This window comes from Thunnus thynnus, chromosome 6 (assembly GCF_963924715.1).
Source record: "Thunnus thynnus chromosome 6, fThuThy2.1, whole genome shotgun sequence".
In the NCBI taxonomy this organism is placed as follows: Eukaryota; Metazoa; Chordata; class Actinopteri; order Scombriformes; family Scombridae; genus Thunnus; species Thunnus thynnus.
The window spans coordinates 21,421,783-21,439,158 of NC_089522.1; the positions used below are offsets into that span (position 1 = coordinate 21,421,783).

General features: G+C 38.0%; 1 protein-coding gene across 1 annotated transcript; it reads left to right on the forward strand.

The window, feature by feature from the left end:
• The first annotated feature begins 12,499 nt into the window (after positions 1-12,499).
• Positions 12,500-13,746, forward strand: LOC137185271 (probable G-protein coupled receptor 139). The gene is made up of 2 exons (XM_067593617.1): positions 12,500-12,677; positions 12,851-13,746. The coding sequence occupies exons 1-2, from the start codon at positions 12,500-12,502 to the stop codon at positions 13,744-13,746; spliced, it is 1,074 nt and encodes a 357-aa protein (XP_067449718.1).
• Positions 13,747-17,376: the final 3,630 nt, after the last annotated feature.

The window sequence follows — 17,376 nt, forward strand, 5'->3', positions numbered from 1 at the left end:
TTACAATTAACTCTAAAAAGGTGAAATATTTGTATGGAGTCTGGTGAGAGTTTGTTAAGGATTAGTGAGGCTGCAGCTGGATAAAAATACAATCAAAGGAGGATTTTCTCTGTAAATCAGTGAAAACCTACTTACAGTCTGCAGGCTGACAGACGACTAGACAGACAGACAGAAGTTTAACAAATTGTGAGTGTAATCTGATTACTGTGGGTGTAATATGATTACTTATGAAACCTTTTGCACTTACAGAGCGATTTAAGTCCAAAGTGAGGGCTTCTACAGCAGTTTTCAGATCTCATCATACTTTATGTTTATATTACCCAATTTTCCCCAGATAAAATACAGTCAGCCATAGTAATTAACTTTAAATTACATCCTAAATCTGAACAAAACAAATAACTACTTCGACAAAAAATAAAATGGAAATTAAAACAATCTATGCTAACCCACAAAGCCACAATGCGGACGGTCAAAATTGAGAAGTATCTGATTTTTGCCATCTGTTTCAGCATTTTGAAAATAATTATGCAATAGAAATGCATAATTTCTGGGAAAACAGAATGTAAAACTTGCAATGACTACAAAAATCTAAAAACCAAACCAAACCACAACTCTCTGGTTTGGTAATCTGTGGCCTGTTAAACACCTGCCACTGCACTTACTGCACTCTTTGTCACAGAGAGACAGTCAACTAAACAGACTGTAATCAGCCAAGATGAAGGAAGAAAACAAGTAGTTCAGTTAAAAGGTAGCTAGCCTAGCTTAGCAGAGTAGCTAACTGCCATCCCAGTTTTTGACTGTGGTGTAATTTACACAATTAGGTTTGTTGAAGTTACCTTTAAGTCCATCCATCCATCCATCCATCCATCCATTTTTCACCGCTTATCCGGGAGCAGGTCGTAGTGGCATCAGACTGAGTAAGGAAACCTAAATGTATTAAACTGTAGATACATTTTTAGATTTCCATATGAACTGTAATAGTAGATCGTCAGACACAGGGCAAAACAGATATACATTTTATCCATATGCAATATGGACTGCAAATAATCACAATGGTTTATCTCCTCAAACAAAGATAAAATGGACAAGAACGAGGAAAAAATGTGTCTTGTTTGTAGATACAGCATTTTTATAAAGGTAGAGTGTGGTATTATATATTTTTAAGTATTATGTAGCCATGGTTATATGATAATAACTTGGAATAGCCAAAAAAGGCATAAAATGAAGGCATTGTAGCCACACTCTTTGGCTGCTCTCTGGATTTGTAGAGCAGAATATATCAGTATATCTATATATTAAACTGGCTATATTGATGTTTTGTTGTCATAGAAGCATCCAAGCTTTTCATAGTGAATTATTTAAAATGAAAAACACATGAAGTTTTGGGGCTCTTTTTGCACACTTTCTATATTATTACACATCTTATATGCCTGTACCATCTTTCTATCATGAACATCATCATCAGTGACCAACTTAAACCTTTTTTTCATCGGTGGCCTTGATGCAGCGCACACAGTGCTGCAGGTCTTGAAGCTGACAGAGTGCAACATGCGAAATTCCTTTAATACCTACAGGGGCAGATTTGTCATTATTGGCAACAGTTCCCTGGGAGGGTTAAGATTTACGACTGATATGGGGCTCTGGGAGCAGTTGGGAGGAAGGATGAGAGATAGAGCTGTTCTGAATTTGTCCCCAAGCTGGACTCTGCGAGGACATCCAAAGGCAGAAATGATCTCTGGTCCTGCCCCAAACCATCTGTCTGTCATCATCACTAGCATTTCCATGAACAACAGAGAAAGATATATATTTGCTCCCGCCACCTGCCAACCACCCATCCCTTCCCCCCAACCCTAAACGCACTTCAGCAATAAACACTGTCAGAGAAGGATTCAGCCTTGGTCGTCATTATAGACCTCGCTGCTTTCAAAGAGGCACAGGTCAATATTATATCCTGGTTCCATGTTCCTGTTAAATATATTTTGTTGATTTTATCACAGGTTCAAATGTTAAGACATGAAGACTTCTTGCACTTTAATGGAATAATTTGACATTTTTGCTTTCTTGCTGAGAGTAAAATCAGAAATCAATACCAGTTTAATTTTTGTCTTGTGTCCATTAAATATAGTTGTGTCTTCAGACAGAAGGCAAAGCAAATTTTAGAGGTGGCGTGATTGCATACATATGAATAGATGTGAATTCCCTGGGTTCAGCACAAATTGATGCAAATACACGTCCATGCGAGCTGAAAATGTTTCTACTTGAGCAAAAAAAATTTGTGTGTATCCCAGGGCTTTATGAATCTGCTTCACAAACATACAGAGACCGGAGGGAACTAACAGAAAGAATCGGAGTCTGTGATTAGTTCTGGGTTCATTCAGAAGCTGAACTGAACACAAACACACTGAAACACTCCCACACACATGGTGTGTCCATTGCTAGCTAGCTTACAGCTAATGCACTGTTGGTACAGTGGCTGTTTGGGGCCGTATTAACACCAATGGTCCAGCGGGCATGAATGATGTAAGAAGAAAATTTGCTTTGCGCTCTGTCTGAACATACCGTAAAGCTAACACTAGCAGCCACTTAGCTTAGCTTAGCATTAAGACTGGAAACTGGGGGACACAGCTAGCCTGGCTCTTGGTGCAGTGACTGCAAACAACAATTATGGAATCTGGTGGCCTCCAACGGCAGGATCATAGTAACACACAGCCCTATCATTTGGATGCCTATTCTACTGGAATGGATGCACATGTGGAATCAATACACTGTCATATCAATGATGTGTGAAAATCTATTTAAACAGAAGTATATGGTTGAAAGTTGGAGATCACATCTAAGATCATATTTATACAGTTATAACTGACTTGATCCAAACAACAACAAGACTTTCCACATTATCATGAAAGAGCTTCTATATCCTCAAGATTCAAGTTACTCTACCCTTGTTTTTTTCTCTGATGTTATATACCCAATAACTTTCAATAATCGATTCGGCAGAGCTATATCAGATTTCCAGTTAAGTGTAATAAACTGTTCATTGCTCTAACTGCATCTGGGAATATTCTTGTATTTCCATATCACTGGTCATAGACAGACCCTCAACAAAATCCAGATTCAGTACACTCAAAGACATTATATTTTATCACATAAATAATGAGTTGAGATACTAGAAATACTGACTATAAATGCCAAGTTCAGTGATCAAAGTGATGTACTAAGTGTATTAATACTGTGCTCTACCAAATAAGCACAATCCCTGTGGCCACACATCACTCTCCACTCTCTTTGAGAGTTCTTAATAAATGTTAATAAATGAAGACGGCCTTTGAAACTGTGTCTGAGCAGAATGGCTGTAAATTAATTAAGATTAATTTCAACTATTATAAAATAAAAATAGTTGATAGAAGGATGTAAAAGAGAGAAGGAGTCCCAGTTGATGAATTATGCAAAACACTGAGAGATAATCAGGTTGACAATTCATGTTACCATCTCACTTACAATGTCAGTGTGACTGCATGTGAGGGAAACAAACTTTGGGCAATTCACTTGCAGTGTTGCAAAACTGTAACTGACTGATGACTGACAAATATCCTGCCACTGAATCGTCCAGCTAGTGCGAGCATTGATCACTTGAATAGATGCAATGTCATGTTGGCCAGCGATCTTAGCCACCATGTTTTTATGGTTTTGTCCCCTGAATGACCTCACTTTGATCTGTGACATTGGGATTCTACAAGATGTGCCAGAGGGAGAGGGGGTTCAATAAAGCACTGTATTGAAAAGTATGGATTTCACATGCAAGCAGAAAGAAGGCTGTAAAAAAAGGTGCTACAAAATCCTTTAATAGAAAACTGGATTTAATGGTTCAAAAAGAAAACAGAAAGTCATTGGATGAAATATAGCACCAAAACAACACTGGGTTAAATTTACCCAGGAGCAATCTGTTACTTTGACCTGGTGTTATATACAAGCTTTATGTAAAAACTGTCACAAGAATTATTATTTCCTGTATAAAACATTCAAAAGATACACAAGTTATTAACAATCAGTAACAAACCGTGACATGTAAGTTTAAAAAGAGTAGAGTAGATTATAACATGCTGTAGTTTGGGTAAATAACTCAACAGTAAAATAAAAAATAACAGTAAAACTGGGTCAAAACAACCCTTTGTCTTGAGTGGCTTTCTGGATAACATTAACCCAGTATTGTGTTGGTACCATATTGACCCAAAGTGGGCAAAATTTTAACCCGGTGATTTTTAGTGTGTGTACATCACAACATTAAATATTGGCGGGACAAATAATAATGAAATTGAATCCATGAGAACACCAGATGGGTATAGTTTTATGAAACAGTTGCTGGATGAAGCTATAGATAAAACAAAAAACAGACAAATAAACACACAAAAAACAAAACAAAAACAAACTAAACTGGATATTAAGTTTTTAAAGGCTATTTTGAAAGAAAATTACCTTTTTATGGTATAATGGCAGATGAAATTTATGGTTTTATGTTTCTTTTGTGAAATTCCCAAAGGAAAAAATATGTCTTTTACATATTTAATAAAGAATTAAACAGAATCAAACATTGCAAAGAAGCTTTTAAGGTAGATGGAGAGATTACATTTATACTACTGTATATTGCACAGGCTGTCTCTACAGAGTGTAACTTTGATACATCTCTGCCCTCAAATAATCTTCTCCAATCCATGATTCAGCCACATCAATCCCACGAGAACATAATCAGTCCCCAAAAATATTCTGAATTGATCTACCTTCGTCATATTTTTTCTTTTTTTTTTGGTCTCTAATCAAAGTGGTTAAGCAGTTTTGGTCAGGAGAAATGTCAAATGGTGTAATCCTTTTTAGCAGTGCAATCCTCTCAGCATGATGACGTAGCCTGTCCAATGGATCAGTGACTGGCTGAGTTCAGTTAATGTATCCTGCAAAAGCAGAGGGCGTTGGCTGTATTGTAGGATTGTTGAATAACAAGCAGGTATTAGTTCAGTCTGGAGCAATGACAAACTTAACTTTTTTTGTACTTTTAAATGAAAAGAAACACATTGTAAAACAATAGTTAAGATTGATACCACTCTCATATCTGTCCAATGGGTATAAAACTGGAGCCAAAAGATGGTTAGCTTAGCTTAGCATAAAAGCAGAGGGAAACAGCTTTAACATATTTAGACAAAAGTAAAGGAGATGTTTTGGTTTAATAAGCTGCCAGACTGCAGTTTGGAGGTATTTACTGACCATCAAAAGCCAAATTAGCACTAGCTCGCAGTGACTGCATGGAGTCCCGTCTTCTCAGTGAAGTTACAGTGTTCTCCAGTAAGGTAACTGAACACACAGAGACCAAGCTTCAAGATTCAAGATTTCTTGATTATAAATTTTCTGTACTTGCATACATTGAAATGAAATTCCATTTCTCCCAGACCAAAAACAGGGCCCTTGCAGAATAAACGATTTAAACAAACTTAACTACTATCTACTAACTACTATCCATAGAGCGCTCTGTTTTGTCCTGACAGAACCCAGCCATCACCCCCTCAGCTGCTTTTCTCCCCCTCAAAACTGATTGTTGGTGATTCCACATCTAGGAATGTGTGTTTCTTTAATGCAGTCACACATTCTAAAAAAGCTCCATGGTTTACTGCCATCAGTCTTGTCCTCAATTAAAAGAGTAATAGTCCACATGGGAACAAATGACACAGTTCTTCAACTGTCTGAGTTCATCAAATGTGATTTTAACAATCTTTTTAATTTGGAAAGTCTCTTTTTATCTCAGGTCCCATCCCAACAGTAGGCTGTGGCACTTGTCATTTTAGCAGACTCCTTAGCCTTTACAACTGGCTTCAGTCTGCTTATAGGGCTCACAATGTAGGTTTTATTGACAGTGTGAATCTGTTTTGGGACTGATTGTCTCTCTTTAAGAGAGACAGAATTCACTAACTAGCCACTAACATACAGTATGCATTGCAGTCCTCTCAATCAGCAACGTTGTCACTCCTGCACCTGCTGATGTGCCTGTCTTCTCAAACAAGGATTAGGTTATCTTACCATTTAAAAAGATTTTTTCATCTATTTGCTTCTTTTCTTCCATTGTATACTCCTTATTAATGCTTAATTTATTCAATTATTGATAGACATTTATCCATAAATAAATTTATTCATTTTTATCATTCATCATTCATTTATTAGTGAGTCATTGTCTGTGTGTGTTCCCTGTATTGAAAAGAATTACAACTTCTGGTTATGAGACAGCCTAATTTGGTTTATTTATTTCCCTTCAATTGAAGGGTGGTGCCCCAATTTTAACAAGCCCTTTAATTTTTAACTATATCTAATTTCTACAAGTAGTCATATCACTACACTTATTTGCTTTCTTGCCAGGAGCTGAGAAGATTGACACCACTCTCGAGATTGTGCACTAAATATGAAGTAAGGAGACAGTTGGCTTAGCTTAGCATAAAGACAGTGACACAATGTGTTTTTATGACATAATTGCCCATAAAACCACATTTTGGATTTTGTTACCTTTGGACAAAGCTGGGCTAACTGTTAAACCTTTAGTTTTTTTCAGACATTTTGCTAAGCTAAGCTAACTGGCTGCTGACAGTACCTTCATATTCATCGTACAGATTGTAGGGTGGTATCTAAATCTTCTCATCTAAATTGGCAAGAATGCAAAGAAGCATATTTTTCAAAATGCTGAACAGTTCTTATAAGCAGACAACCTCTGTGTAAATCTAAGAGACATTTACAGTATTTTCTGCCACTATCTGGTTTTTAAATTAGACAAATATCCTCTGTAAGTGCACCCACATAGAAAAATTGGTCTGGCCCAGTGACTGGCCACACAGCTCACTTACACTTGGCCCAAATGCAGCAATGAATTGCAGTCAACGGGTGGTCCAGATCTGGTAGCCAGAACACAGACCACATATGGCCCATGACAGAGTCCTATCTCAGCCAACTGTATGACTGTAACTGGCCCTATTCTGACCCAATGTTGGACCAGACAAATTTCAGCCCTGGTTCCAGATGTCAGCCTCAACTAAACCTTAACCAAGCCACTTCATTAATACACACACTTGCCATATTTGGTCCAGATGAAAATGACAGTATTATGAATAGATTTTTTATTGATTTTTCATGGAAATATGTGACATCATCTCTTTTCCAAGTTCCACCCACTTCAAACCAGTGAGAAGAGCTCAGAGAAAAACACAATCCCAGAAATCCCTCAAGGGAAATAACTTTTATAACTTTTATAACTTTTGCACATGTAATGTGTTCATCACCTATAGTGAGTAGCTGGCTTAGAAAAGATGTTTTAAGGGCCTTAAAGTTTGCACAGTATAAGAAAATGAACTAGGGCTGCAAGTAACGATTACTTTCATTATCGGATAATCTGCCGATTTTTTTCTCAATTCGTCAATTAATCATTTAGTCCATGAAATGTTAAAATTTTAAAAATGTTGTGAAAATATGGCATTAACAATTTCTTAGTGGCCATGGTGATGTCTTCAGTTTGCTTGTTCTAACAGCCACTAATACAATATTGAAAGGAAATAGTGCTGTCTAGAATAATGGCACCTTAAAGCAAGGTCAATACGCATCATTATGCATGACACAAACACACACACACACTGCACAGTCGGCTGTTGCTGAGGGGGGAGTGGACAGACAGTCACTTCAGTCTTATGTGAAGGCTTGTGGTCTAGACACAGTGTAAGAGATAAGTGGCAAGTTTCTCACTTAGCACTTCTTTGCTGGTTATTATCCCAGTTCAGTCCATTACTGTGAGTGGATAGTGAGTGAATGAGTCAGCACCCTCAACGGCGGGATACTCGTTCTGGTGGTGTCAGCTGTACATTATGTAGCCTTACGTAGCCTACATTGAGTGGACACAGTACGTTGATAAATAGACTGATGATGAAGTTACACCATTGGCTGGCCAAATGTTGTGTGACTGAGTGATGAAATTACACCATTGGTTGGCCAAATGCTGCCACTTCCTGTATCCATTTCAAATGAAAACCCCTTGTTTCAAATTAGAAGCCCTCTAGCATTTCATACCTGGTCCAGCCATAAAGGTTTTGAACTAGACTTCTTAAAAAAGTGGATACGTTGATGTGCTGGATAAGAGATTTCACTGTTGCTGCCAACAACAACCTTTGAAGTTAAATATGGTAGCAATTATATTCGTCAGTGCAAATTGTTGGCACCATATACTTTTCATTCTTTGACAAAATTTTGGCAAAAAAAGGTCAATGACAGTTGACCTGTATCTCCAATGATGTAAATTCATGGCACAAAACTCTTTATTATAATTTATATCACATGGTTCTGTGATGTAAAACAAAAAAGTTATTAAACGTTATTAAACTTCAAACACAATCATTAAAAAATCAGGCAGAATAGTCCAAATATTTCTTGTGCATGAAATGAGATAATCAAACAAATAAAGTTGATGGTGTTTCATACTTGAAATTTAATTTGTGTTTTATTTGATGTGGGTACTGTCCCTTTATCTTGCATTTTATTTGATGCAATGTTGTTGGATGGATTATCTTGAAGGCATTAAACCCATGTTGCAAATATTGGCACCTTTCTCAAAAATATCTGAAATTACTTTTTACAACGGGACAAGACCGGCCATACATATGTGACCCACAGTTCTAATTTGACATCTGGGCCAAATACTATGCTCAACAACTGGCCCATATCTTGTTTGCCGCCTTAAAGATGATGCCATTTCTGCCACACCTGGGCCATATTCGGTTCATATGCCTTATGCCAGTGCCGACTGAATGCCAGCTGTGCCGGTTTCATGCCAAATCTGGGGCAAATGTCTCTGGGGGATATACTTCTGAGATCGTTTCATCTCTCAACAACTTAAATCAAACATGATTAAAATTAAGATAATTCATAGTCTAGTTTAATCTGTTGATCTATGTCAATAACAAGAGGTAAAGCACAATAAAATAAACACCGGCACACTATTATGCAAACCAGTACGACAACCCTGCAGTGAATACTTTCACTGTAAAGCTCACACTGTTCAAGTGAGGCTACATCACAAACTATGGCCTCAAATGTCCCCACAGTGATCTCTATGACACAGTTCCAACACAAATGTAACATCACAGCTTTAAAAGGCATTTTATTATAGGCCTGCTGGACTGGATTCACATTTTTGGATCTTCTAAAATGTAACCCTTTATATGAAACTGCTTATGTGCTCTTGTGTTCCTGCTGTGCTGGCTGGTGACCAACAGATGGCGACAGAGACTGTGTGTCTGCTAGTTTCCTGGCTAATCACTGTTAATAATTTGCACCTTTTAATTAGTGTGATTTAGGATTTACTAAGAGCTATGCTGTAAATGTTAAGGTTTACAGTATGATACTATAGGCTTTTATACTTCTTCCTTTATTTCATGTTTGACATCTGCCTCCTATGATTCTCTTCCTTGAGGTTTATGCTGTTCTGCCCTCATGAGAGGCACTGGAATTTAAATTTGGATACTCATCTGTGTGAATTGTTGGGATTCACAGATCAAGGTTAGCACCAATACCGTGAGAAAAAAAATCGAAAGAGTCATGTTTCATGACAAGCCAGAAAGACATAGCCGTTATGCTAAGAAGGCATAATTTTATGACCAAATGGAATTAACATTGATGTCTATATTGAAAAAGAACACAACACAGAACATACACAACACAGGTTTATTAGTAACCAGTGTTAGTCTTTTTTCATGTTCATGAGCCATATTAGAAGCTCAAAACACTGTTGATTATCAGATGCTATAAAAGGCAAAAGAAATGCTGGTGATTATGGACCAAAAGTAGATGAACCAGATTAATATATTTTACAACTACATCCAAATCATTTACTCATCCTCTAGGCTGTAAAATGGACTGGCAGTGATGCACAATGACCTCAGTGATCCTGACGTAAGCACAAAAGAAGCCTCACCACACACCAGCTTACGCAATCAGCAAGTTTGTTATCTAAACTGAAACTGATGCATTAGTTTAAAAAAATAAAAACAACATCAGACATACAACAGTCAGAATATAAAATTGTTCATTTAAAAATATTTAGTCTCCATAGTTTTTTATTGCGTAGCAAGTGGACATTACTTTTAAAATATGGGAAGAAAATGGCAAAAAAATAAAAAGAAGATATCAAAAGATTTGACCATCCCATAATTTAAATCACTTTCATGTATATTTCATAGGTAGCAAAATCTACACAAATCTGGCATGAAGTGTTTGATTTAGTGTAACAGTAAAAGGTGAAACAGAGATAATCTGCCACAACAGAATTACACCACAAACACTGACATCATGCCAACTACAGATTTCAGAAATGTTTAAAAACATCTTTCCTAATGACTGGCTTACAGCCTTATGTAACCTCTGAACCACACAGTAATCACAGTCATATTTTGTGCAGTGTTGTTGGCACAGCATCAGTAAACTCAGATATCTCCTCAGTGGGTGGCTGCAGGGAGGAGCAGGGACCCCTGCTGTACGTCGTGCTAAGTAAAGCCAGATCGCTGTGGGCAGCCTGGGAAGAAGCCAGTACATGTGAATTATTAGATGACCCTTCATGCAGCCAGAGACATGAAATCCTCTCCAGATGAGTCCTCTTTACTCTTGCTACAGTTTTTACTCAAAATGTTATAGCAAAAAAGTGCTATAACGTTTTGAAGATCATATGAATGAATGCTTTTTACATAACTTACATAATGCCACTCAGGTGTTTGGGTTGACCATGGAGGTGTTGAAGGTTATGAGAATTCAGCTGGAAGGATCAGTGAAAAAAGCTGGAGGTGTGTGAAGCTACAGCTCATCCAATTGAGATTCTTATTTGTGTTCAAACTGACTCAGTCATCATTACTCCACTAGACAAGCCTAAAATAATGGAGTGCTTGTGCTTTATGGAGAGGATGATATCTGTGGCCAGGTCAGAGTCAACTGACTATTAGAGTCATACAGGAAGGAAGGTGATGAGACTTCAGACCATGGAAACCCTAATGCAATCCAACTGGAAAGAGCCTTAGAGGACTTGTCATGGCAACGAACTCATATGGCAACTTAATCAGAAGGTGAGCCAGTCATCTCTGTCATGAATGAGCTTCCTCCAAACCAAGAAAACCTTCCATCAGCCTTTTTTAATATGAATGCACCATGTTTGAACTCAGTCCTTTATATTGTCCTGGCTCAAACTGGGTTTTTTGTATTTTAGGGCATTTCTAGCTGGGGGGAACCCTATTAGGAAACTGATTTCAAATCAAGCCCTGCAGTAAATGTGTATGACCACTAGTTTCATTATTTGTTCTCCTTATATTCCTGGAGCTCTTTCCAGATTTAAGTTTTAAGAACTGGCTTGTTTGATTTAAATTTCAGGAACTGGCAAGCGTGCACTGCCTCTCATTTAGTCAGGTCATCTCAGATTGAGTTAAACTGGCCAATTTCTTAGTCAGTGCTGCCAAAAGCAGCTAACAAAGTTTGCTACATGAACTTCATATCAGACAGCAATGTGTGCAGATGTGCAGGAAACAAGTTTAGGTTTTCTTCTGATTGTGTCAATGCATCGCTGGGAAAAGTCACAAAGAAGTAATAGCTGTCTCATGTAGCCTCACTCCTGAAAAAAAACCCACATAAAATCTTTTTACAACATAACAATAAATGTCAGAACTTTTGTGTTCAGTTCATCAAAACCAACCCAAATATTAAAACTTCTTCTGGGAAAAGCTGCACACAGTTAACGCCTAGCTGGTAAACATAATGAAGTATTTAGCAGCTTAAGAGCCAGATATTTCCCTCAGGAGATGGTCAAGACCAAAAATAGAGCTAAAGGAGAGTGAATATTGGACTTACATTCACCAGGTGAAAAGAAACACAACTCCAAATGAATGATAATGTTGTTCTCTAACTGCTGGATGTGTAAATAAGCAACAGTTTGCTATCTAGTTAATAACTTAAAGGTGATGATATGTCGGTTGAACTTGTTTCCACTGCCCCTAAGGGACCACAAAATCAGTTAATGGAGGTTTAAATTATGAGTTTATGTTGTTCTTAATCTTTGTCTTTAGTTAGCACTAAACACAAGTACAGCTAAGTACAGGCTAACAGGGATGTCATTAGTTTTGGAGGTATTTGGTCACAAACCAAAGTATTGGAGAAATTTACGTTTTTACCTGTTGATGAAAAATAGATAGAGATATTTCAAGCTGGACCACAATGAACAATCGACTGACTGACATTGCTATTCCTTGTTCTTAAGACAGATCTCTCTTATCAAACTTCTACTACCTCATAGACATAGATAAAACCCAGTTTCATCAAATGAGGATTCATGGTTTTTCTTCTCCTGTTATCACACTGTCATAAATCCCCTTTAATAATCAACACTCAGCATAACACCAGGCTGTTGACACACTGTCATGGTTTGTATGTTGAGGGGTAGGAGTGACCGTAGGGGATGGGAGTGACCAACTTGTACCTAAGCAATATGTACACATTGAGCGAAGAGGCTTCCATGATGCTGCAGTTCATGGTACAGTCTGTGGTACAAGAGAATATGAGCCCTCAAAAGAAACACTGGATGGTGACACTACAAGAAGTTTTCTACCCTGCCTTAGCAGCTGTGGGCATCCCCTGTAAGTATATCTAAACTCCACATCCGAGTTACAGCTGTTGGCTGATTTCATACTGTTTTATGGCATTTTGAATGATGCTGTTAATGTGATGTGTGTGTAAAGCAGTGATACTTTTAGTTCTTATGACGGTTTGAGAAATGTGATGCCTCCATTGACACAAGTCCTTTTCTTAGCCAACATCATCACCTTATTGATCATCTGGAGGAGGAACTGCATGCTCTCCAGGTCCAGCACCTTCTATCTGATGGCCATCTCTGTGGCTGACAACCTTGTACTGATCTTCATTGTGGTTCTTGAGCTTTCTGTTAAGTACCACCAGCAAGAGCCGTTTTGGAGTTACGAGCCCTGGTGTAACCTAAGGGATATTTTTAACTACGGTGCCTACAATGCCTCAACGTGGCTGGTGGTTGTGTTCACAGTGGAACGTTTTGTCGCCATCCACACTTGGAAAATGAAAACCAAAATCTGCACCTCAAGATGTGCAGCATGGACTATCACAGCTGTCTTCCTCTTAAGTCATTTCTTTGCCATTCCTTACTACTGGTCTAATGTGTCAGTCTTCGAGAACAACCTGACCAGATGTATTTACAAACCAGAGGCCCCATCTCATTTCATTCATGCACTCATTTGGTTTCAAACATTGCAAGCCTACATACTGCCCTTCCTCATCATTCTCACACTTAACGGGCTGACTCTGCGCCTGATCTCTCTCAGCAACCGTGTTCACATCACCACAGATTTAACCTCCAGGGTCCACAAGGTTATGCCCCTGCTGCGCTCCAGGAGGAGAAAATCTGTGGTGCTTCTGGTGACTGTGTCCATGAGTTTTGTCCTGCTGTCTGTCACCCGTGTTATCACTCAAATCATCCTCCGCACGACTCACATGTACACTTTGGATCGTAATGATTATAATCTCCTGATAAATATAGCAGCTGACACTGGCACCATGTTGAGCCTGACCAACGCTGCTGCAAACATGTACCTGTACGTCTGCACCCAGTCCAAGTTTCGCCAGGAGTTCTTAGCCTGTGTCAGACAGGTGTCCTTCTACTGCAAAACAAAAGTCTAGACAGAAAAAAACCTCCAGTGTCTTTGCTACACACAATGACCAACACATTGGGCCTCATGAATGAATGTTTTTTCTTATTTTTCTTTTATATTTGTTCTTGCACAAAGCAGTAAGAGGAAAATAAGAAAATCCTATGTGGGATTCAACAAACTCTCTTAATTTCCTGAACTCATAAATCGCTCATTTCAGCCTGATGAATACCACCTGTTCATGAGGAGGTGCGATGTGATTATTAGCATAATCCATGACCCTAAAATTGGCTCCATGTTCCATTCATTGACTGTATATACATATGGACATCATGACAGCTCCCCAAAAATGAAGCTAAAACATCTCAATCGCCCCCTGGTGGCTGGCTGCAGTGTTCTTATCATGCTGATGTATGTGCAAGTGCTCATTTTTCTTTTAAGTTTGTTTTTAATTAGTTGTTTGATGATATAAAAAGGGAGTGTGACATCATGATTGACAGCTGTGACAGCCGCTCTCGAACCTCTGTCAGCCCGACTCTACTGTGCACTGGCTCCAAATAATGTCACACAAGTGAGATGGCAGCCCCTGAAAAGGAGATATTTTGGCTTCAGTAGACGTAGGAAGTGGAGATGCGTCGTTCATATTTATATACAGGCAATGGTTCCTCTCCATTTGTGGGGGAATTTCATTCAAAAAAAGTTCCCAACGAGCAAAAATACTGCGCAGCTTCAAGCCCTGCTTTCAGAAACCAGGCGACAAACATGTACTGAATTTAGGAGTGTCAGTGGGAGACCCGAAACAATTGATGAATGCCACAAATGTTCTTAAAGGACCAGTGTGTAAGATTTAGTGGCATCTAGCAGTGAGGTTGCAGATTGCAACCAACCTCACCCTCCACTTCCAAGTGTGGCCACAAAACTCGCAACAAAACATGAAAGGTCCTCTCTAGAGCCATTTTTTGGTTTGTCTGTTCTGGGCTACTGTAGAAACATGGCAGTGCTACATGACGCTATCTGTGGAAGAGGATCCGCTCCCTATGTAGATATAAAGGGCCTATTCTAAGGTAACGAAAACACAACAATTCTTATTTTCATGGGTTTATACACTGATTAAAACATATTAATGAATATGATATTCCACTTCTGCCTAATCTGTTCCTCTAGATGCCACTAAATTCTATGCACTGCACCTTTAAACCACCCGCATGTGCATTTTAACTGAACTGATTGTATGAGTGCTTTTTGCATGAGGCCTATTGTGTTCAAGGAAGTCTGTGCAGGTGCACTTTCCCACTGTTGAGGAACAGAGGAAATGATTTCATGGCAGTCATAACCGGGTAATGACTTTGTTTCTTCCAGCAGACAGTAAGGCCTTTAATTGAACTGCGACTCCATAAAACATAATTTAATTTTCTTTATTACTGTATTACTTGTTTTACTCATTCTGTCCTTCTGTTAAAGGAGGGAGGTGACTTTTAGCCTCCACAATAACAATCCTGACACACATCTGCACTGTTTGACAAGACAGTTTAAATTTCAGAGTTAATTTCCTGTATTGGTTTCCAGAGCCAGAGCAAACAAACAAGAACAAGCACTGACTTGACAGACTTTTTCACTCTTGGCAAGACAGTTTGCAGAGTCAGACAAACAAGATGAACATACTGTATGCCATGCCTGAATATTTCTACCCAGAGTTTTTTAAAATATGGAGATAAAAATACATTTACAATCAAAGTGAATTATACATTTAAAGACTTTTGGAGTTTTTATTACTAAACTGTGTGAACCAATGATATTTTAATATTCAAGCATTTGTTCATATTTGATTTGACTTCATCACTGTAAGAGCAATTGTAGACAGCAGCTCATAACCTAGATCAAAAGATCCACAGTAGATAGGAAAAATAAATATTTTTGATTAATGATAAAATATTAAAGGGCTATAAGCTTAAAAAATATGTGGAATTGGTAATAAATGTTTTACTAAATATCTGATATCTTCATAATTTGTTGGTCACAAAAATAACTCTGATCCCTCCGTTTCACTTCAATAATCTTTGAACACATCTTACTAGTGCTGTTCAGGTTGTTTCTGTCAGTATATCTTGCAAATATTTCTCTATCGTTGATCTTTTTTAGACTAACTGTGTTTAAATAATATGAGAAGAATAATTATTATTTTCATTCATTTATGTGTGTTTTCCCAAATTAAACACTCCCCAAAAAACACTGGCCATTACAAACTCAATAATTTGACAAGTCACGGTGGATTTTAGTTATTTTCTCACAAAACTCCAATGTATGCTATTTCTCTTCCTATTTGTGTCGCCCAATATCACAAATTTACCTAAAGTGTCTTTACAGTCTCTACAGCAATACAACATCCTCTGTCATTAGACCCTTAATCTGAGTAAGGAAAAACTCCCTAAAAAAACCCTTTAACGGGGAAAAAATGGAAGAAACCTCAGGAGGAGCAACAGAGGAAGGATCCCTCTCCCAGGACAGACGCCCGATGTCCAATAGATGTTGTGTGTACAGAACAGAACACAAATTACAGAATACAGCACTGAACAGGATAACAAGATTATAATGGACTCTAATATATATGAAGATGCTATCTTAACCATCCATCTTGACATAATACTCCCCAACAATGGTCCATGTTCTGAAAAACATAAGCTGTCCAAAATATATATATAATATATATATATAATAATCAGCCATTGCATAAAGGCAAATGTGAGCTATACATCTAAGTTGTTACTGAATAACACTGAGAAATGTACGAAATGTAGTGATCTTGCCAAAGCTAGAGAAGGTACAATACTGCACTACTTTCCCCAGCGGCACTGCGGACAAGTCCTAAGCCAACTGAGCCAACTTAGCTTTTCATCGAAAAAGTAAGAGTTTGTGTTCCCTCAAAACTAGTGGAACAATTAAATAAGTACTAACAAAAAAGTATTGCATTTCCCAATAAGTTATGGATAAGTTGAGAGCTACTATAAGAACAAACAACAGGAGTTGGTTCCCAGAACCTCTCCTTGATGCCCTCTCCAGCTATTTGATGTATTCCACAGTCAACACATTTATACATAATTAGTTAAATTTGCTGTTGGCAGCATGTAACAAACACACTCTAGGGGCATCCCATATTTGCTATTTCAAGGAGAGGTTTAGAAATGACTAAGTTAACTTAGTTTGACAGACATAAAATAAACTGTGTATGAATGAGACTATTTCCAGAGAACGAAACTCAGTGGAAGACATAAAAACATATCTGCATGGAAGAAAATCACTTATAGGTCACTTCCTGAAGGTACAGAAAGTAATCCAGTGAAGTGTTGCCTTAACAGAGTCAAAACAAAGAGAGGAAACTCTGTATGAAATGGTCTTGTATGAAAACAGCCTCACGGAAAGCCAACGAGAGACTGAGAGCACAACTTACCTAAAGCCACAGAGGGGCTGGAAGGAAGTTTTACAAAGACGACAAAATGTCAGAAAATGTGTTGGTGTTCAAGAGGAGGTGAGGTGGCCATTCTGTCATGGTCTGATGCATTTCCTACAGCGGCATAGAGGATATGGTCAAAACTATGAAAACATTTAGATTTTCTTAGAGAAAACAACAGATTGGCAAAAAAAATGCCATCTTTCACCACTACAA

Bases quoted from the DNA above. Each gene is read 5' to 3' on its own strand.
- LOC137185271 (XM_067593617.1), top strand. From the start codon at position 12,500: ATGGGAGTGACCAACTTGTACCTAAGCAATATGTACACATTGAGCGAA. The intron at 12,678-12,850 runs GTAAGTATATCT...TCCTTTTCTTAG, and splicing joins AGCAGCTGTGGGCATCCCCT to CCAACATCATCACCTTATTG.